General features: G+C 34.1%; 4 protein-coding genes across 5 annotated transcripts; all 4 read left to right on the top strand.

The window, feature by feature from the left end:
- Nucleotides 1-4,010: 4,010 nt before the first annotated feature.
- Nucleotides 4,011-6,631, top strand: LOC107011836. Its single transcript, XM_015211492.2, has one exon. The coding sequence runs from the start codon at nucleotides 4,373-4,375 to the stop codon at nucleotides 6,338-6,340; it is 1,968 nt and encodes a 655-aa protein (XP_015066978.1). The 5' UTR covers nucleotides 4,011-4,372; the 3' UTR covers nucleotides 6,341-6,631.
- Nucleotides 6,632-9,862: 3,231 nt separating this feature from the next.
- On the top strand, nucleotides 9,863-13,169 carry LOC107011119 (ferredoxin--NADP reductase, leaf-type isozyme, chloroplastic). Its single transcript, XM_015210479.1, has 9 exons — nucleotides 9,863-10,218; nucleotides 10,289-10,523; nucleotides 10,663-10,796; nucleotides 11,279-11,357; nucleotides 11,500-11,591; nucleotides 11,690-11,767; nucleotides 12,220-12,282; nucleotides 12,403-12,637; nucleotides 12,836-13,169. The coding sequence occupies exons 1-9, from the start codon at nucleotides 10,114-10,116 to the stop codon at nucleotides 12,901-12,903; spliced, it is 1,089 nt and encodes a 362-aa protein (XP_015065965.1). The 5' UTR covers nucleotides 9,863-10,113; the 3' UTR covers nucleotides 12,904-13,169.
- A 441-nt stretch (nucleotides 13,170-13,610) lies between these two features.
- LOC107011059 (cold shock domain-containing protein 3-like) lies at nucleotides 13,611-14,781 on the top strand. Its single transcript, XM_015210379.2, has one exon. It carries the CDS (start codon nucleotides 13,787-13,789, stop codon nucleotides 14,561-14,563), a length of 777 nt encoding a protein of 258 aa, XP_015065865.1. The 5' UTR covers nucleotides 13,611-13,786; the 3' UTR covers nucleotides 14,564-14,781.
- On the top strand, nucleotides 14,653-20,705 carry LOC107011058 (thaumatin-like protein 1). Of its 2 annotated transcripts, none has more exons than XM_027914632.1 (3): nucleotides 14,653-14,767; nucleotides 18,746-19,445; nucleotides 20,069-20,677. In XM_027914632.1, exons 1-3 carry the CDS (start codon nucleotides 14,734-14,736, stop codon nucleotides 20,208-20,210), a joined length of 876 nt encoding a protein of 291 aa, XP_027770433.1. In that variant the 5' UTR covers nucleotides 14,653-14,733; the 3' UTR covers nucleotides 20,211-20,677. The 2 variants fall into 2 exon arrangements, with proteins under 2 accessions (XP_027770433.1, XP_015065864.1); XM_015210378.2 differs by lacking the exon at nucleotides 14,653-14,767 and adding an exon at nucleotides 14,919-18,650 and having other exon boundaries at nucleotides 20,069-20,705.
- The last annotated feature ends 1,265 nt before the right edge of the window (nucleotides 20,706-21,970 follow it).

The following is a 21,970-nucleotide window of genomic DNA, read 5'->3' as shown; positions in this document are numbered from 1 at the left end:
TAGGCCAAAAAAGGGTAGAAAATTATTAATAAAATAAGTTCAGGGGGGTAATAGGACCTTAGTATAATATAAGTGTGTATCTGAGATTTCGGGCATAGGTTTAGGGGGTACTTGTGCATTATCCCTAATTTATTTCTTGGTTGATTCTTGTGGTTTATTAAGATGAGGAGGGTGGGATGTGAAGAAGAAGAGATGAGGGGTGGGGTGTTTAAGAAATATTTTGATTTTTAATTTTTTTTTTTACTTTAGTAATTATTTGACGCTTTGACGATGCACTTGTTTTTTTTAATTATTATTATTTTGCCATGTCAGCTTTAGAGGGTAAACAAGTTTACTTTTAAATAGCAGAGGTGTGTAATAAGTCGTCAGGATAGTATAATTGTGTAATTGACTTTTCGATACAAGTTCCGGGATAAATCTATGCCTTTTCCCGCACATTGTTAACAATTCTATAAAAGCTTGTTTATGTTTTTTTTTATTCTCACCCGGATCATTCGAGCGTGGCGCTTCCAATATAATTTTCTTCATATCCAAAGCTCGAATTCGAGACCTTTGGTTAAGAATGAAACACTTCCACTAATGTACCACAACCAATGTTGATTGACTTACCATTTAAAGAAGTGCGCTTTTATCCTAATGAATCTAGACACAATTTTTTCTTAATACTATCCGTTAGGTATCGTTTAGTACGGAATGAGATAAATAAAATTATTCATAGTTTAAAATATTTCATGATATTTCAATATGATTGCTATGTATGATCGATACATAATTCGGAACTAACTAATATCTAAATCAAAAGATGGAACAACTCTTCCAAATTTTCATTACTACGCTTGACCGTTTCTTCATTTGTTAAAGTTTGTATAAATTGGGTACTTCGTGATTGCCACTATTCCAAAATATATGGTTTGCCAACTAATTAATAATTTAGATTCACCAACTTATTAAACAATTTACAGTATCAATAATTCATATATAGAGAATCTACCAGTGGTAGTTGTTTTTTTTTCTCCCTTTTAAAATTATACCTGCTTTATTTTTTTTCCTTATGTTGGGGCCAACTAATTATAAGGTCCCATGATTTCCGTTTTTAGTTTCAATCGGTACTTGAAACATACAAAAGAAAATTATTACTATTATAGTTCCCCCCCATTTTACCTAATAAAGCAAAAAATTCCATGAAAAGACAACTCAAATAATTAAGTTTTATTTTGGCTGAGTATATATATTTTCGACAAATTAATTAAATAAAGTATATCGATTAAATTTTTCGAATATGAATCGGTAAATTGATATCAAGTGATAGAGAAAATGTAGTTAAATCGATGCAACATGTAGCTTTCTTGAGAGTTATGTATGATTAATTAGTTTTAGTGTACATCTACTCTCTTCTAATTTAATAGAAGACGTAGATAAAAATTGCCATTAATCCTTTAATTATATGCAAATTGTCCCCACAATTTGCTAAGAAAGATTATGATAAATGCAACTGTAAAATAAATATTGAAAGTCAAATGCTTGATTGAGTACCAAAACTGATCGATCATGGTACTTCATTGCACTATTAAAAAACAGAAAGTTTCAGTTCTTTTCATCTTATGTTATAATAGTGTGGGTTGATTTCATAAACGATCAACCAACTTTTGTTTATTGAATTAATGTCATTAAATTATCTTTTTGTAACAAAAAAATTTCTCCCTTAATTTTATTGAAGTATCACGAAAATCACTAAACTATTTTATTTAAAACAAGTCACTAAATTTTCTCTAAATATTACATAATTCAGTAGAAGAAATATAAAGGATGTTTTATACGATACACAGACGAGTGGAATGACTTTTTGGTTTAAAAGATTTTTTAATGACGTGTTGTCATATTTCGCGACTAAGTTGAATGATTTTTTTTTGGTTATAAAAAATAGATTTAGTGATTTTCCATGATACTTAAGTTAATTATTTGAGTGCTTTTATAATAAAAAAAGAATACTTGATCAACTTTGATGCAACAATGATAAAATAAATATTGACTAACTATTCGTGAAATTATCTTATAGATTATACTCTACCGTATAAGAATCTATCCAAAAAATAAATTTATTCTATTTCTTAAACGGGGTAACAATATGCACTATTAATGATGCAATATATATTACGAGATCTAACTAGATTAGGTGTTTAATTGGCAATTGAAAAACTTGTTTACCTTAAAAATGAGGATATAAGAAACTTTTACAACCAATAAAAAGATAAAAGAATATTACTCTCTTTTGTGAACATTATATTTTCGTACCACTTACACTATTTACTTTATCTATTCATTTAAAAAGAAAATAATTTCTTTGTGATCACTCTACATTATTCATTAATAATAGTTAATATAAAAATAAAATATATAATTTAGAGAACTATTATAAATATATAAGAGTGAACGAACGAAATAAAAAGAAATATAATTGAAAAGATATTTTAGGAGAAAAATATGAGTGGGAATATAGCATAATTTGTGGAAAGATAGGCACCACTCAAAAATTATACGATGGCGTTGCGGCATTGATGGCGCTGAGGCAATTAAATGAAATCTGCAAGCAACTGACAATTCCTATACATTTTTTCTCATATAATTTTTACCATCATACTTGATTTTGTATATGTTGTTTGACTTTATCACTAATGCAATCATGCGTCAATTAATTTGTTATTATATTCATTACTAGTATAATCATTTCATTAAGTGAGGCTAACACGTTTAACATATTCATTACTTATAAAGTCAAAAACTCATGCCTTGTGGTTGAATATATGTTATCTTATCCCTTCATTTTGAGCGTTGATACTTAATAGGTTTAAATGCTAAACTTCTGAAGATTACAATTTACGAATAAGGTAAAAAATAGATATAATATAGGCGATATTTATTAATTTTATTGATAAAAAGAAAAATAATAAACTCATTTAGTTTTTAAAATATATTATTTAATAATATTAAGTGATTTTTTTATAAAAATATAATATATTAGCTAAATTAATTGAGTCTTACTAAAGTCATAACTAATGCTTTGGCTTTGCCCCAAATGTGATGGAACTGAAGAAGGTAAAAAGGTAAAAGTGTGAGAGAAGCATGTCTTATTTTTTGCTAAATTTTTTGATGAAAATGATTTTTTCTATTCAGTTTAAAAATTGAATATTAAAATTTGAAAAGTACTTTGAACGATATGTCTGCACACAATTAAAAGATATTCGAAATTCACCAAATCACAATATTGCAACTTCACCAAAGATCAATATTGTCTCATTAATTAGTTTTATAACAAAGTACCAAAAAAACAAAAGAGAGGAGAAAGTCTAGGGCCATGAAATAATTATACTCTTTACTTTTTATATTACTTGATTTTTATTGGTCTTTACTTTTCATATTACTTGATTTTTATTGATCTAACATATTATTCAAATAAGTTTAGTAATAAATATATTTTATTAAATTTGTTTAGTTAATGATATACTAAAATTCTAAAATAAAATAATTATTCTTGATACGAGAATCAAATACTATATAAGAAAAAAAAAAGAAGATATTATCCCAAAAAAGGGTAGCCGTTCAATCTGGCATTGAAGGAGGCATGTGATTTATTTAGTCCACAATAACAAACCCCACATACCTTATGATCTGCTTCTGTTCAAAACCTTATATCTCCACATCCCTATGTTGATTCATATATTACTCTCCAACAAATACACAATTTCCAGTAGGAGGTAATTAAAACTGACCAACTAACAATCCTTCTATTAGTATATTACTGGTTTCGTTTCATTTTGTATAAGTTAATATGATTGATTATAAATTATTTTATTAAATGAATTATTAGTAGTGTTATGGCAGTTTAAATGTTTGGATAGTTAATTTATTACCGTATATTATAACGGTAAAAGTTTATTGATATGAAATTAGATTGGAGTGTAGTATCGAGACAGCTAATTACAACAGAGCGCAGTCCAACCTTATAAAAGGAAAGTAGAATATATTAAATATTAAAACACGGCGTTTGACCTCGTAAAAATCGTAAGACTGTCCAAGTCAGTCACCAAACCCCAACTCCTCCATTGCCAAACCTTGAAAGACCTTTTCAAGTTTCAATGTAAACAAATCCCTTTCAAACCTACTACTCCTAAAACATATTCGAAATCACCTTTCTTCTACCCCTTCTTCATTTCTCAATACTAAAACAAAACATTATTATTTCAAGACTCTGTTTCTGACTTTTCCGGTCAGTGGGTTGATTTTGAGTTTTGGGGTTATTCAAAGACTCAATTTTTAAGAATTCTGATCTACGGTTTTGTTGTAGTTCAGAGGGTTTTTGAATTTTTGGGGTTTCATGGCGGATTTAGTGAAGCAGATCTTGACAAAGCCGATCCAGTTAGCAGACCAGGTGATAAAGGCCGCTGATGAGGCAAGTTCGTTCAAGCAAGAATGTACTGATCTCAGGTCCAAAACTGAGAAACTTGTGGCTCTTCTCCGACAGGCTGCACGCGCCGGCAACGATCTTTATGAACGGCCCACGCGTCGGATCATTGACGATACTGAACAAGTTCTTGAAAAAGCTTTGGCTCTTGTGCTAAAGTGCAGAGCCCATGGACTTGTAAAGCGAGTTTTTACCATCATACCTGCTGCACAATTCCGTAAAATGTCTTCTCAATTGGAAAACTCCATTGGTGACGTGTCTTGGCTTCTCCGTGTTTCGGCTTCAGCTGATGAACGAGCTGATGACTGTTTGGGTCTCCCTCCTATTGCTGCTAATGAGCCAATTTTATGCCTAATTTGGGAGCAGATCGCTATTTTGTACACGGGGAGTGTTGATGACAGATCAGACGCGGCTAATTCGCTTGTTTCTTTAGCCAGAGACAATGACCGGTATGGGAAATTGATTATTGAAGAAGGCGGAGTTGGGCCATTGCTGAAATTATTGAAGGAAGGGAAATCAGAAGGTCAGGAGAATGCTGCTAGGGCAATTGGTCTTCTTGGGCGTGACCCGGAAAGCGTTGAACACATGATACATGCTGGGGTTTGCTCAGTGTTTGCGAAAATCCTCAAAGAAGGTCCTATGAAGGTTCAAGCAGTGGTGGCTTGGGCAGTATCTGAGCTTGCTGCTCATTATCCCAAATGTCAAGATCTTTTTCACCAGCATAATACAATTCGATTGCTGGTTAGTCATCTAGCTTTCGAGACGGTTCAGGAGCATAGCAAATACGCCATTGTCAGCAAAGCCACATCGATGCACCACGCTGTTGTCTTGGCTAGTAATACCAATGGTAGCGCCACCGATACAGCGCATAAGTTGATTGAGGATGATGACAAAAATCACGCTCTTCCACATCCCTTGGGGAATAAGAAGCCTAGTCACATGCACAGTGTGGTTGCTACAGCAATGAAGGGTCAAATAAAACAGCCTCAGCAGAATCCTATCAATGGTTTAAATCAGACCAAGGTTAATGGAAATAACAGTCAGAAGCAAAATCAAGCGCACCACCACAGTCAGCATAGTCTTTCTTCATCTGGGCTGAATAATAAAGGGAGAGAACTAGAGGACCCTGCTACTAAGGCTTATATGAAGGCAATGGCTGCAAGAGCACTATGGAAACTTGCCAAGGGAAATTCGCCCATTTGTCGTAGTATCACTGAATCAAGAGCGTTGCTTTGTTTTGCAGTACTGTTAGAGAAAGGACCTGAGGATGTTCAGTATGATTCTGCTATGGCAATAATGGAAATAACATCAGTGGCGGAAGTAGACGCCGAGTTGAGAAGGTCTGCCTTCAAGCCTAATTCCCCTGCCTGCAAAGCTGTTGTTGATCAATTGCTAAGAATCATTGAACAAGCTGATTCAGATCTGCTTGTTCCATGTGTTAAAGCTATTGGGAGTTTGGCAAGGACTTTTCGAGCTACTGAGACAAGGATGATTACTCCATTAGTAAAACTGCTTGACGAGCGAGAAGCAGATATTTCTAAGGAAGCTGCCATTGCCCTAAAAAAATTTGCTAGCTCGGATAACTACCTTCACCTTGATCATTCCAAGGCAATCATTAGTGCTGGAGGGGCAAAACATCTGATCCAACTTGTTTACTTTGGTGAACAAATAGTTCAGAGTCCATCATTGCTTTTGCTATGCTACATTGCATTGCACGTTCCAGATAGCGAAGAGCTTGCTCAAGCTGAGGTGCTTACAGTTCTTGAATGGGCATCAAAACAGTCATACTTGATTCAAGATGAATATATGGAGTCTTTACTGCAGGAAGCTAAAAGCAGGCTGGAACTCTATCAGTCCAGAGGATCAAGGGGATTCCATTAATTGCATCTGCAAAACTCAATGTGCAGGATTTGTAAGTTGTTAGATGAAAAGTTTCTATTTATATTTACAGTTTACTATGGTCTTGGGAGTGTACATAAGATAGGTCTTTTTGTCTGCCCTAATGATATAGTGGAACACCCTGTTCACCGCATTAAAAAATCAAATGACTTTTGTTGATCCATTGTAATATTGTTCAGTTCTACAAGGTGTATTATTGTATCTAGGACACAGAATACCTTATTCTTTGGTTAATATTGATTGATATTCCATTTCTCAAATTTCTGGTTGTCAGTTTGTGATGCTTAAGGGCATTTCTCATTTTCCAAGGGAAACTCAGTTGGCCCTATGCCAACAGAATCCTTTATTTTCCTTTGTATGTAGCTATTCCTGAACGTTTCTAAGGTGAGACTAATGGAAGTTAACTTAAAAAGTGAATGATTTTTTAAAATTGTAGTATGCTAACTGAGGTGAATAACTCAATACTTTTTTTTAATTTTAATTTAACAATTTTGATAAATTGGGTTATAGCTAAATATGAATTTTGAGGTCAATGAATTTAGCTGAATACTTGTTTAGTTTTCTGTTTTGATATAGCGGTAGTGTTTCTTGGAAAGACTTGGAGAAAGTGGCATGCATATCTTTGTATGAAGAAAGTGGTTTGCTCTCTAGTAAGTATAAAATAATCTCATATTAGAGGGAGCTGAATAGTAGCTTAGTCATGGTAGAGAGGAGGAGGTTCAAGTAAAAGTTGCAACGGCTATGGAGAATTTCTCCTTGATTTTTTGAAACTAATATCATATGTTAAGTCTACCCTACACAAAGGCAGCTGCTGACTTCCCTTAAACCTCGAATAGCAAATGTGACCTTTTCTTTTTGCTGAGGTGATTACAAGCCCTGAATTTGACAAAATGAAGACTCAAGATTGGACTTGTCTAGAACCCCATGACATTTCAATTAAGAAACAGCAGCCAGGAGCCTTTTCTATTCTTTCTAGATCCCTGAGAATCAGGGGCAGAACCGCGGGTATATATAAGGTCAAAGTATTTATTTTAAGTTTTAAATCCCCAGACACAATACCGATATGCAGCTCATTGTTGCAGGCTTGAATCACCATGTTTCTTTTTTCAGAAATATAAGAAATCATGGGCTCCAAAGGCCCCAGGTTGGATACTGGACGTTTTCAACCTGTCCTTGTATTATACAGTTGTTTTTAGGTTGGTGATTGCATACTTTATAACTTAAGCCAGCTTTCACAAACTCAATTTCGGCTATCTAACTTTTTTTTTATTCAATTGATTAAAAAGGTGTCCATACTTTTGTCTATCATAAAAGATCTTGCCCAAATATTTTTTTCTCTTTGATTGAAGGATTCACAATTCATCCAAGTACTTGACTACTTGAGAGTTGATAAACTTTCAATTACACTTCAATCGCGAAAACCATAAATTATGGGAGAAATATTTGATTATTTCAAAAAATATGATTTTTACTCAGAATTTATAATAATTATTAAAAATACCTTTAACTTTATATTATCATTTTATAATGAACATGTTTTTTTTAAAAATAACTTTATAACATATTGTTGATAACAGTCAACAGCAGCAAAATAAGAATAGGAAAAATTACATAAATTAATACATTTTTAAAAATAATTACTGATTTTAGCGATACTTTTTGTTTATTACCATTTATAGCAATATTGTGATAAATCTGTAATATGTATTAAAAGTGAATTATGTATGCAATACATTTGAATTATAATTGTTTTTGAAATATATTATGTTTGTTTGGTAAAAAATTGTCATATTGTATTATAAGTGCATTAAAATGTGTGTTAAATGTATTATTCTTCATTAAAACTTGTATTATATTTGAATAATAAATTTATCTTTATAATATGTATTAAACTTGTATATAAATGAATTAAAAGTGGTCAAGTGAAAAAAAATTGCTATTGCTATAAATGGTAAATATTTTTTTATTATAGTATATTTATGTAAGTTTCCCATAAGAATATGAGCAAGGGTGATATATTAATCACATACTCAAATTTATCGTTGATTCAGGATGAATTATAATCCATTAAAACAAATTGTTCTTTTTCCTCAATTTTGTCATTCAAATTAAAACTTGTACTTTTTAGGAGGAAGTAGATAATATTAGTTGGGTTAATACATGTCATTCTAATTAATTAGTGTTGACTGGTTAGTTAGTGGTTACTACTGGCCATTGGCTGCAAATTGCTTGTAATGTTAGCTGAAATAGTGCTAAGCTGTAAACTTTTGGCAGGACGTGTACACATAGTAAACATCTAACAAGAATTATAGTGAAGTGATAAGCATTTCTTTATTTTTAGTCAAAAGCTCTCGAATTTGGGTCACCTTTGTATGGAATGATGGTAAAATGTGAATTAGGATATATGCAACAAAAGGGAATCATAACTTGTAAGAGCAAACTCGTTGGAACATTTGATAACGTCATGGGCTAAAAGAACAAACTCATCATCTTCACTTAGATCAGTATGTAGAACTTTGAAAATGTAAATTAAGTAGGGGTGGCAAACCAGCCCAAAACTTTTTCGACCCAACAAATAACACATTGAATTAGTGAACTAATTGTTAAGTGTTGTTAACACTAAATATGAAATAATTCTTATTTGATCTAATCTCAAACTTATTAAAATTTAAATTAGTTCACGTCGCAATTCTATTTTATGTTTTTAAATAAAAGACATTTCTTTTCTTTGGGCTCAATATGTAAAAGGTAAAAAGGATACTACTGATACGAAGAGTTTCACCTAATTCAATGTTTTATTTAATCTTAAACTTATTTTACCATAACTTCTTTCATCTTAAAATTATGTTACGTCGTTAATTGTTACTAACTGGACATCAACTTCACGCCTTATTTAAGAAAAAAAAAAAAAGGGGGGGGGGGGAGTGGAATGCTTAACCCATTCTTGAAAAAATTCAGATTTCATATTTGCATGAAACTTAAATTTAAAATTATGATTTTTAAAATTTAAAGTTGTGTTTGAATATATATTTTATTTGCTTTTGTTAAAAAGTTTGTGAGTAAAAAATTGATTTGATCCAATTTTTGAAAACTTATACAATATTAAAATCTGATAAAATCTTATGACCAAATAAATATTTAAAAATAAATTTTCAAAATTTATGAACAAAATTCAAATAATAGCTAACTCTCATGAGTTTGCCTTATTGTTTTGGTGGCCTAAAAATTATTTAACATGCAATATTGATTTGGTAATAGCAGATGACTGATAAATAACAAGTTATATTATCCCAAATATCATTAGTTCTTTTGTTAGTGTCACAACTCACAAATCACAATGTGTACATATAAGGTTTTTTTCTTCTTTTTCGTTTTTCGTTTGGTGTTTGAAGCTCACATTGAAGCTCCGATTAGATTTGGATCGCGCATTACAGAGTCCTTCGATAGTGTGATGTGTGCATATAAGTTAGTATAAGTTAAATTGTTACATGAAATATGTGTTTTGTTTGGAATCCATAAATATCAAGAAGATTGTTGTTGGCCACAAATTAGTTAGAAACTGAGTGCCAAAAGAGCAAAGGGTAAGGGCTGTAGAATCATACACTTCCCTTATCCTCACATCCAATCTCCTCCACCCAATTCATAATCCACTACCCAATCTCTACTAAAAACATCCCAATTCCCATTTCTCCTTATTTTTCCTCTTCACCATTCCCCCCCTCTTAATTCTCTTTACTCATAATTCATAAAAAAACATGGCTACTGCAGTAAGTGCTGCAGTTTCTCTTCCTTCATCCAAGTCCACCTCCTTTTCCTCTAGAAACTCCATCATCTCTACTGACAAAATCAGCTTCAACAAGGTAAAATTCAATTTACTTCTTTTGCAAATTGTGATATAACTGACTATGGATTAATAATTTGTAATGACAGGTGCCCTTGTACTACAGAAATGTGTCTGGTGGTAGTAGATTAGTTTCTATCAGAGCCCAAGTGACCACTGAGGCTCCTGCTAAAGTTGAGAAGATTTCAAAGAAACAGGAGGAAGGTGTAATTGTCAATAAATTCAGGCCAAAGGAACCTTATGTTGGTAGATGTCTACTAAACACTAAGATCACTGGTGATGATGCACCTGGTGAAACTTGGCATATGGTTTTCAGCACTGAGGGTATGCTCTTAATCTGACAAATCAATAGTTTTTGTTTTCTTGTATAAATTCCGTGGGTCTTTCAGAAACAAACTCTCTGCCTTTCACTAGGTAGGGGTAAATTTTGTTTGATCTGAATTAATTTTAATGGGTTGATCAGGAGAGGTCCCATATAGAGAAGGACAATCCATTGGTGTAATTGCTGATGGTGTTGATGCCAATGGGAAGCCTCACAAGCTTAGATTGTACTCAATTGCTAGCAGTGCCCTTGGTGACTTCGGTGACTCCAAAACTGTAAGCTTTGAGTTCCTATATATTCACAAAATTTCAAATATTACAGTTGACTCTTAACAGATTGATAAGCATATATTTTGAGTGTGATTAATATTGGCGTGATTATCATTTCTACCAATAACTATAGGTGATACATTATGCAAATTCCAAAATACTCATAGTTGTTTTGGGGTCTGCAAGTCTGCCAGTGAAGGTAACGGCAGAAAATTTGAGATTATATACTATAGGGTGATACGTTAGACTATTAGAGCCCGTTTGGATCCACTTTTTGGCTTATGAATCATAAGCCAAAAATCATAAGTTAGGATTTCTAACTTAAGAGTTTTGACTTATTTTTGTCATTTTGTTTTATCTTTACCCCAACTCTTCAAAAACTGCATAAAAGCACCTAAAATAAGCCAACCGTCCTAATATTACTCATAGTTTAGGGGCCTGCAAGTTTTACGGTGAACAAAAGTATCTGAACTTGAGGTTTTATTCAGGTTTCTCTGTGTGTCAAGAGGCTTGTGTACACCAATGACAAAGGGGAAGAAGTTAAAGGAGTTTGCTCAAACTTCTTATGTAAGAATCCACGACTCCCTAATTTCATAGGCGATTTTAAGGTTTATCCATTTTATTTTAGTTTGACTATTCCTAATATATAGTAGGAGTAGTAGATTCTGCTTGTTCTATACTTATGAAACTACAAATGTTACGATATCAGGTGACTTGAAGCCTGGAGCAGAGGTCAAGATTACTGGACCTGTAGGCAAAGAAATGCTCATGCCTAAAGATCCAAATGCCACCGTTATAATGGTGAATTTTGTTTGTAGCTACATTGTTGTCATCTCAGATATATCTGCTGCCTGTCAATTTGACTTATGCATTATTTTTAATTTGAATTTGTGTCTCAGCTTGCCACTGGAACTGGAATTGCTCCTTTCCGTTCATTCCTGTGGAAAATGTTCTTTGAGAAACACGAGGATTACAAGGTACACAAAATAAATATTTCTTTGATTGTTTCTCTTCATTCTTAATTTAATTGGCTATTCAGCATATGCTAGGAAAAGAAGTAAAAGAAAAAAACTGCTTGGTTACCGTCAAAGCCTTTTCTAGTCTGAACTAAAGCAATAAGTATAGGCCAATCTGATGTCTATTTAAGTGTTCTATCTAATGAGTTCAAGTTACGCATAAAAGTAGGAGTTTTAGATGGACGACGCGGTGAACTATAAAGTGCTATTTGAGTCAAGGATGAATGTTTATTAAACATTTAAAATAACCAAACATTGGTTTACTCAGAAATGGTTGTGGGATTTACATTGAGTATGTAGTTGTTGTAGTTTATTCAAAGGTTCGGCAGAATTTCATTGTAGTGTTATGTAGCAATTCTTTTTTTTACCTCCGATCATTAATCTGCTGATTGACATGGATTTGTGTTATGTAGTTCAACGGTACAGCATGGCTTTTCTTGGGTGTTCCCACCAGCAGCTCACTACTTTACAAGGAGGTGATTTTCTAGCATATCGATAACTTTTTGATCTCCACAGTTTACTCAGCTGAATCGAAGTATTTCTATCAAAGTTGATCATATTTTGAAGTCTGGACTTTTCATGTTGCTATGTTGTAGGAATTCGAGAAAATGAAGGAGAAGGCCCCAGAAAACTTCAGATTGGACTTTGCTGTGAGCAGAGAACAAACGAACGAAAAGGGTGAAAAGATGTACATTCAAACCAGAATGGCTCAATATGCTGAAGAACTATGGACTTTGCTCCAAAAAGACAACACCTTCATCTACATGTGTGGACTCAAGGGCATGGAGCAGGGAATTGATGAAATCATGTCTTCACTTGCAGAAAGAGATGGTAACATATGTCAAAACTATGTCGTCATTTTTTCCACACATTGATAAAATCCACACACTTGACTCATTCACCATAAATATGCATTAATCAGTTTGGAACTAATATAACCGACCCCAACTTGCTTGGGATTAAGGCATAGTTGTTGTTTAGTATGGTATATATATCGATCCGAGGCTTACATTTGCTTCACTTTTGAAGGTATTGTCTGGGCGGACTACAAGAAGCAATTGAAGAAGGCAGAGCAATGGAATGTTGAAGTTTACTAAATATTTTTACTTTTCTTTGTACAAATATGAGCCAACACTATGCTTCTCTCCCCCTGCATCCATGTAGATAGGTAAATTTTTCCGTTGAAATTTTAATTTCATTTTTTGGGACTTCCCTTTTTAAATCTTTCATCTGTATCTTTTAATGAATCAGTGTATTGGCATTTGTCCCTCTAAAAAGTTGAATTTTGAGGGCATGGATCAATAACATATAGCTGAATCAACCAAAAATCACAATATTTTTTTTCCAATTTTCTTAACTACAATATCCTTTGTTGAGGTATGGGTCAATGTAGTTCTTTATGAATTAATTATTACGTTTATTATATAAAATATTTATTTTTACACGTAAAAGATGCACCAATATCTTTATAATGTGGTTTTTCTTTTATTCAAACAGTAAAGGACTATGAAGCAAATTGCCATTATTTAAAACATTTGCCATCTTTTTTACAGCAGTATTTATCAACATCTATACACCAAAATGATATTTGATTATCAATTAGTCCTAATTTACAATATAAACAAATTCTAGGGTATAAATTTTCAAAGTTAGGTGGCTCTTTTTCACTTTTTAGTGCGTACAAAAATCATAGTGATTCAATCTATTAAAATATGCAGAGATTCAAATTTTGACGTTATAAAAAAAATTAAGTGATATAACTCACGAAACAAAAAGTAAATAAAAAACATTAGATAAATTGATAACAAACTTAGATCCAAACCTAGCCGAAAAGCGCTAACGCCGCCTTTTAAAACGGTTTTAGACGCAGAAACCGTATTTAGGGTTCCCCTAGACTTCTCTTTAATAAAAAAAAATCTGTCATAGAATTAGAACATTCTCAAGGGTTTTGCGGAGTTCCGATCAATAAATTGGTTAAGAATGGCGGTGGAGGCATCCAGAATGACAGGAACAGTTTCTAAGTTCAGTAACCCAAAGGGTTACGGTTTCATCAAACCTGATGATGGATCCGAAGATCTGTTCGTTCATCAATCAGAGATCAAATCTGATGGCTACCGTTCTCTCTACGAAGGCCAGAAAGTGGAGTTCACCATGACTGTGAATGGAGATAAGTACCAGGCTACTGATGTCACTGGGCCCGATGGCGCTCCTCTCGATAGTGGCCGCAATGGCAGGGGAAATAGTAACAGTCGTGGGGGTGGGGGTTACGGTTATGGTGGTGATGATGGTGGTTATCGGAGGAACGGCAATGATGGTGGGTATCGTAGCGCCGGTGAGTGTTATAACTGTGGAAGGACGGGACATTTGGCTAGGGACTGTGATCGCAACAGTGGAGGTGGAGGAGGTGGCAGAGGCGGGTGTTATAACTGTGGTGCTGCTGGACATTTAGCTAGGGATTGTGACCGTAGTAGTGGTGGTGGTGGAGGAGGAGCAAGTGGTGGTGTCTGTTACACTTGCGGTGGGTATGGCCATATGGCTCGAAATTGCCCGAGTGCTGGACGTGTTGGCGCCCGTGGTGGTGGAGGTAGTGGGGCTTGTTATTCATGCGGTGCACAAGGACACTTGGCTAGAGACTGTCCCGGTGGTGGTGGTAGTAATTTTGGGAGATCTGGGGGTGGTAGTGGAGGAAGCAAGTGTTACAACTGTGGAGAGGCGGGCCACTTTGCTAGGGAATGCACTAACCAATCCGTGAACTGATCATGTAAATGATCTTTCTCTTTATTCTCTACACCCTCTTAGTACTCATTTTCTTAGCAGTGACATGTTTTTCCAGTTTTTCTTTGATTAGCTATGTGACCGCTTGTGCTTTCGGAGTAGCTCTACCGAGCTGTTTGAATTCATGTTCTTGGGATGCAAAGTTTTAGTTAATGGTTTATATACAAGTATATAAAAAAGCTGAAGGTTCGATTCTTGCACTTTAAGCACATCTTTTATGCTTATATTATGATACCGTATACAATACATACATATAATTGTGCTTCATGGGGAAAACATGAGAATTCACATGATGCTGATTAAGTTAGGTGACTCAGTTGTGACCCTGATACACAAGGCCAAGCTTGTCCTACAATATTGCCCTCTATTTGGAATCTTTGTCATCTCTGCTTGTGCTTATACTTGTAATTGTCTTGTTTGTTTGTCGAGAATATGCTGCTTTGTTGTTCATTTTGAACAACAACAACACAGTCATTTGGGAGGGTGGTGTGTACCGAGCCTTACCCCTACTAGTAATCAAATATTCAACCTAGTGTTTTCTATTTAGATGTCAATTGGAAATTCTTTTAATTGCCGATTAGACATATCCCACCATATTCCATATCTGAACACTGGTTTAATTTCCAAACCAGCAAATAGTGCTTGTGATCTTTTCCTTCTATAATAAAAATTGTCGTATATGGAAAGAGTTGTCTTTAAACAAGTAATCTAGCTAAGTGTCCTAAGCTGACTGTTCTGTTCTTATTGAAGTTAGGATTCTTTCTAAAATTTGTTTTTCCATTAGATCTTATCTCAAATAAAAAAATGTCATAGAGTCCAAATCTCTCTTCACATTCGTTGTAGTTCCCATTTTTTTTACACTGACAATTATCACCTGTTAATGTTATTTCCATCTTACTTCTGAAAAAAGTTGGAATACTGGACAAATAAACATGTAAAAACAACTGAAATGGAAGGATGAATAATATATTGAAACAACACTCTGAATTACTGTTTGGCGACGTGAGAGATATGGTAGAAAAGATTTGCTCTAGTGATAATGAGAGTCACTTATGCTTGCATCGCATAGTAGCGGCGAGTTGTCTCAGTGTGACCTATATATGTTACTGGTTTGAGCCCTAGAATCAACCACTCATGCTTGCATCAAGGTAGGTTATCCACATTACATCTCCTTGGGATGCGTCCATTTCATGGATGACAGACCTTTCAATGTCAGATATTCCGCGCACCAGGTGCGTTTGTTAGTTGGTGTCAAATGAAGTATTCAATTTTTCAGAATTAGCTGAGAATATATTTTTGCAAATGTTAGTTTTGAAATAACATTTGATCTTAACTAGCTTGGGATTGAATAGTTGTAGTATAGTTGATTGAAATAGAACCATTTTTGTCTTTTTAGACTTTTTAATAATTTTATTGATCATGTGAGAGAGACTTGTGGTTACATAATGTCCTTTTGTTGAATATTCTGGTCTTTCAAATTCTGTAGTAGCTTGGTGCCAGAACTCTGTGGTCATATATCAGATTCATGAGTCAAAGTTCATACAAATAATCTCTCTTTCTTTGTCAATTGGCTTATTTAGGTCTGTTTGCTTTATTTTACTTTTGCACATCTTGCTAAATTATATGGGAAGGGTTTGTGTGGTTCAGGGACTAAATATAGAACTTAATGATGTTCTTTAGTGTAAGGAATCTTCATGCCCTTTGGCTATTGACGCATGAAGTGGTGAAGCCAGTAGTTTTGTTTGAGATAAGAAGGGATAGGGCTCAGGATTTGATTTAAGCTAATCACTTCTTGAGGGCAGAGCTGTGCTCGGTCTATCATGTTGTCCTTGAAGGATTTTACGGACTGCACTTTTTGTAGGCTGTTCTAGTTCTGTCTGCCCCTTCGTGGCTTTGATCGTGAATGATTATGATTCATGACATTTTCTGGTAATAGATGGTTGACATGGGAAGATCTACTAGTCTAGCCTTTATGGATTCTGTGTGAAGATGCAATTTGGATTCACTATTGAACAGTTGAAGTGCTAGTGAAATAGTGGAAGTTAGGAATTATCTAATTCTAGAACCAATCTGTTTTCTTCAAACAAAGTTTTGGAACTTCGCTTAAGATAAATAGCTAGCTGAAGTTGGTTCTAATGCCAAGTGTTGAATCTAGAATTTGCTGAGTGTTGAATCTAATCACTGTCTTGAGGAAATGAGAATTAGCCTTGTTGTTCCGGCTGAACTCCCCCATGCCTCTCAGCTTGCTTCTCCTTTGTAATCCTTTCATGTGAAGTTTTTAAACCAAGTTTTCTTCCTTGTGGAGAAGGTAACTGATGACTTTGAATCCTTGATTCTTCATCTTAGTTTTGTTTAGTGCATCTCCTGGCCAGGGTCAAATTTGGGCTAGTGGTGAAGTGTCTACTATCCTTGACATTTAAACGGCAGTGTTTGAATTCATTTACTGTTCAAGTTCTCCCAGGAAGTATAGAATTGAGTTAATAATTGGACTGATTTATATTACGAGTGATTCGAGATAGTATGGTGCTTAACCAGAGAGCTTTTCTTCCCTGTGTTTGTTTTTCCTCGAGATTCAAAAACTGGAAGGGAGGTGAAGCGTAAGCTCTTACGTCTGTGTGTTAATGTTTGACTATACATTATCTTTTACTGTATAGTTAATATGTAACTTGGGTTTAATCAAGGCATTCCACATTAAAAACCTACTAAAACATACAATGTGTTGTATTGGTTTATTTTCACTTTTTTGATCCCCAATAGAATCATTGACTGTAACAGTATATGGTTTTGCAAATGCTTAATGGTAAAACTTTTGATTGAATGGTTTGTAGTGATTATTCCCTTTGAAAATACTAGTGCGACCAGTATTGTGTCTTCTTTTGCTTTGCATCGTACCCAAAAGTTAACCCATATTTGCAGGAGGAGGAATCAGAATCACATGTGCTCTTCAATACTTTTTCATAAACAATTACAGCTTTCAACTAGTTAACAACTGCTTATTGTGGACGATATAAGCGTCCACTTTGCTTTTCCTTTTTCAATTTTTTGGGCTGACAGTGAAAAGATCTTAGTTTATATTTTTTTTATTATTGATTTCTATCTTTGGCCTATGTAATCTGTTTTTCCAATTTTTGCTCATTTTAGGTAATATATAACAACCATAATTTTAAGTATGTATGTTTTTAAAATCCCCCACCCCATTTTTTTAAACTTCTATAATTGAAATAGTGTAGTAACATATTTTTAAATTGAAGAGAGTATCAACTGTCAAACTCTTCTCCATTTCGATTTTGATCTTTGGGACATAATTACAGAAAGCGTGAAAACATATTAGAAATAATACTAGTCTACTCCCTCAGATCCAGTTTGTTTGTTTTTTTAATTTCAAACTTTTTAAATGTTAAAAAAAAAAGATTAAATGAATATTTGATATATTCTAAATTCCAAATATTATTTAATGTAACATAGCAATTCTTGTCTAGTTATAACATACTATATTTTCTTAAAATCAAAAGAATAAATTGAAGCAGAATAAAAAAAACGATATGAATCTTTGCGGCTGATGTTCAGTTCAGTGGTTTCAACTTGACCTTTTCATAATGACGGGTCCCACCAAGTGGCGGGTCCCATAGCTATCTTCCGAAGGCCCATAGGGCCGTTGGATTTAACCGTCATTAAACTCCCGACCTTCCCCATACCCAAAAGTCCCTCCTTCCCTTAATTCTCTTTAAAGTTTCTAATTACCATTCTATTTAAATCCTCCTTCAATACACATCCTCCTTAGTACAAATATTTTTACTAATTACCTCTCTTCCCTTTAATTTATTACAACCCATTTTCAGCGGAGCCGACCACACTCTGGCGGTGTTGGTTGTCTTCCCCTTTAACGTCGGTTCTAAGTTTTCCCTATAAATAAATATCGGACATTTAAAAACTTTAGATTCAACATTTTACTACTTCTCCACATTGCCAAATATATTCTTTCTCATTCTCTTCAAATAAAATAGAATGGAGAAAGCTCAAGTTTTCCTTCTTCCCCTCCTTGCTTTATGTTTCGTGTTCCTAATTTCAGGTAAGTTTTTGTTTCTGCTTGATAATTGTTGTTGTTTACTTTGAAGTATTGCCGTATTCATTTTTGTTAATTTTTTTGGAAAAAAAAAAAAACAGGGGTGTCATCAGCAACATTTACATTAGTAAACCAGTGCAGTTATACAGTATGGCCGGGGATATTATCTGGGGCTGGAACATCCCCGGTTTCTACTACTGGATTTCAGCTGAATCCAGGACAGGCCATTCCCGTTTCTGTTCCGGCGGGTTGGTCAGGTCGTTTATGGGGTCGCTCTTTTTGCTCCCAAGATTCGGCAACGGGTAAATTCACTTGCGTAACAGGTGATTGCGGCTCCGGAACATTAGAGTGCACCGGCGGAGCTGCTCCGCCGGCGACTTTGGCGGAGTTCACACTCAACGGAGCCGATGGGCTTGACTTCTACGACGTTAGTTTAGTGGATGGTTATAACTTGCCCATGTTAATAACCCCACAAGGTGGAACCGGTTCCGGAAACTGTTCTGCAACTGGGTGTGTTGTTGATCTGAATGGGCCATGTCCGTCGGAGCTAAAGCTTGTGAGTACCGGCAGTGGCGATGAGTGCGTGGCGTGCAAAAGCGCGTGTGAAGCGTTTGGGGATCCAAGATATTGTTGCAGTGGAGCCTATGCTACGCCTGATACGTGCAAGCCAACTGATTACTCAGAATTCTTCAAGAATTCATGCCCGCGCGCATACAGCTATGCGTATGATGATGGAACCAGCACCTTCACTTGTGCTTCTGCAGATTATGTCATAACATTTTGTCCTGCTCCTTCAACTAGGTACATTATATACCCTTGGGTTAAATTTTAAAAAAATTATTTGATCGTGAAATTTAATTAGTTTATACGCAATAAGCCTAGGATGTTCGATAGAAATCAAAACAACTCTTTAATTAACTATTGATATTAACATTTTCACAGTACAGTTTAATCAATTATTACAAGGAGTTGCGATGTGCATGATTAAGTCAAACATGTAGTAATATGCATGCAAATTAGAAGAGCTTTTTTAGGTGGACATTTGTTGAACAAATAACATGGTTGCAGATGTTTCGAGGATGAAAGTTGTTATAGGAAATGGGAGCATTTACCTTTTGATAATCTTATAATGGGTCACCCGAAAAAAGGATTATATTGTTGGTTTCATTTGAAGCAAACCTTAAGTTGAGAGTATGGTGGGGTATTAATTGGGGACCCATGTGCGTTGTGTACCATACATAAGCCTTACATCTTTTTCTTCCTAATAGTCGGTTAGTTGTGTCCTATCTATTTTTAAAAAATTATCTATATGGTTTTCATGTTAGGTAGATTCATTATGTCCCCAACAAATCGAGGCACCGTCCATGTTATGCTATGTCACCTTAATAAAAATATTAATTCGATAATATATAATGATTTTGCAGTCAGAAATCATCTGGAGGACAATACCCTGGTGGTGGCAGTAACGTTTCGTTGATCAGTAGCTGTGGCGTTTTATCCTATGGTCCATTACCAAGCTTGATGATCACCATTTTAGCAGTTATATTTTTGATCTATAAGAACTGAAGTGGGTCAAGTCACTCGACAGTTTTTTGGCCTCAAGCAGAAAATATACCAACTTTTGCATGTGAACTCAATTGACCAAAGTCGGCCAATTTTTTGGACACTTTCAAGAATTGGTATCCATGTGGCGTGGGAATCTCTGTTTTCTTGTTTTTTTGCTTAAAAAGGCTGCATGAAGAGAGAGCACTATAGGAAAAAAAGAAAACAACAAGTGAACTAATTAAAGAGGGTTGGTTGAGATTATATTTTAGCAGGTTTTTGTAAATAAATAATATTGAAGTGTAGACAAGTTTTAGGGCATGAGGCTTCGATCATTTTTATATGTCAAGTAATGCCCTTACTGATGTTGACAATCTCAAGAGTTTTTATGTGCATAACTTGATATTATTTTTTGGAGGGCCTAAATTGACCACTGTAATTTTAGTAACAGTAATAACCTTTTATCTTTATATAATTGATTGAAATCTGAATGCGCATATGTTAATAGTGTAAGTTCTATATATACCACCGGATATTTTACACTTCGTAGTAAAAAACTTCATTATTAATTTTTCCTGATTATAAACTGTATTTTTAGAAAGTGATACCACAATCTATTGGGTAACTTCGTTGTTCAAAAAACTATTTACGCCTCTACATAGAAGAAAGAAAAAAGTAGATTTCAAGTCATGTTTTTATAAATCAAAATATCGTTCAAGTATTTTTGCGTTGTTCGAATAAGGTGAAAGAGAGTTTTTGAAGTACTTAGTTTTGAGTTAAGATAAATTAGAAGTGAACTCAAAAAGGCTATAATCGTGTTATTTAACTTGATAATATGGTATTTGTATGTTTCAATTTTGAGTCTGTGCAAGTAAATACTTGAATTTATATAAAGTTGAACAAATAGGATATATACTATCTTATATTACTTATAACACTACATATATATCTATTTTATTCAAGTTTGTTTAATTTAAATATTTATTTGTGTAGTTTAAAAAGTTAAAAGTGTACTATTATGTGGAATGAAAAACGAATGTGAGAGTGCAGCCCATGTGGAAGGCTGAATTGCATTTTAGGCCTAATCAGACATTCGTGGCCATGAGTAAGATTTGCTCATATCACAGGCCATGAGTAACTTTACCACACACAAATCAAAGCAATCACCTTATTTATCATCCAAATTTTCAACTTCAAAACATCAGCCATTACAAAAAAGAAGAGAAAAAGTCATTAATAACAAAGTCAAATTTGCTTTGACAGATCACTCCATCACCATGCATGTGGATAAAAAATTCAAGTGTCATGTACAAGCCGCTAGACTAAAAGGGTATGATCATATCCCCAATAAGGGAAGAAAAAATATATACACAATATGAAAGCATAATAGTATGATCAGAAATTCTAATTGGAAATTAATCACTTCCTCTCAAATCTAAAGCAAGCATTAATTCCCAATTTGATCTTTAGATATAATATAGCATGAAGAGATAAAAAAGAAAATAGATAAAAAGAGCTATGCCCACTTCATAAAGTCCTCAAGTTTCAACATACAAATTTTATGTTCCGTAGATAATGCATTACTAAATTAAATAATTGCTTTTGTGTGTCGTTCATCTATATCTTTAGCTTAATTTCTATTATAAGTGGGTAATCTAATGAGACAAATCCAAGAAATATAACGAAAATTAAGGGAAAAGAGATGCTCCATTTTGCTGCGTAAATCTTTTTTTTTTTTTTCATTTTATGCGTACAATATGTGCTTCATCATACTTTTTACATTA

The sequence above is a fragment of the Solanum pennellii genome, chromosome 2, assembly GCF_001406875.1.
Source record: "Solanum pennellii chromosome 2, SPENNV200".
NCBI classification, from domain to species: domain Eukaryota; kingdom Viridiplantae; phylum Streptophyta; class Magnoliopsida; order Solanales; family Solanaceae; genus Solanum; species Solanum pennellii.
Note: the sequence above shows the minus strand (reverse complement) of the source record. Positions and strands in the feature narration are given on the sequence as shown.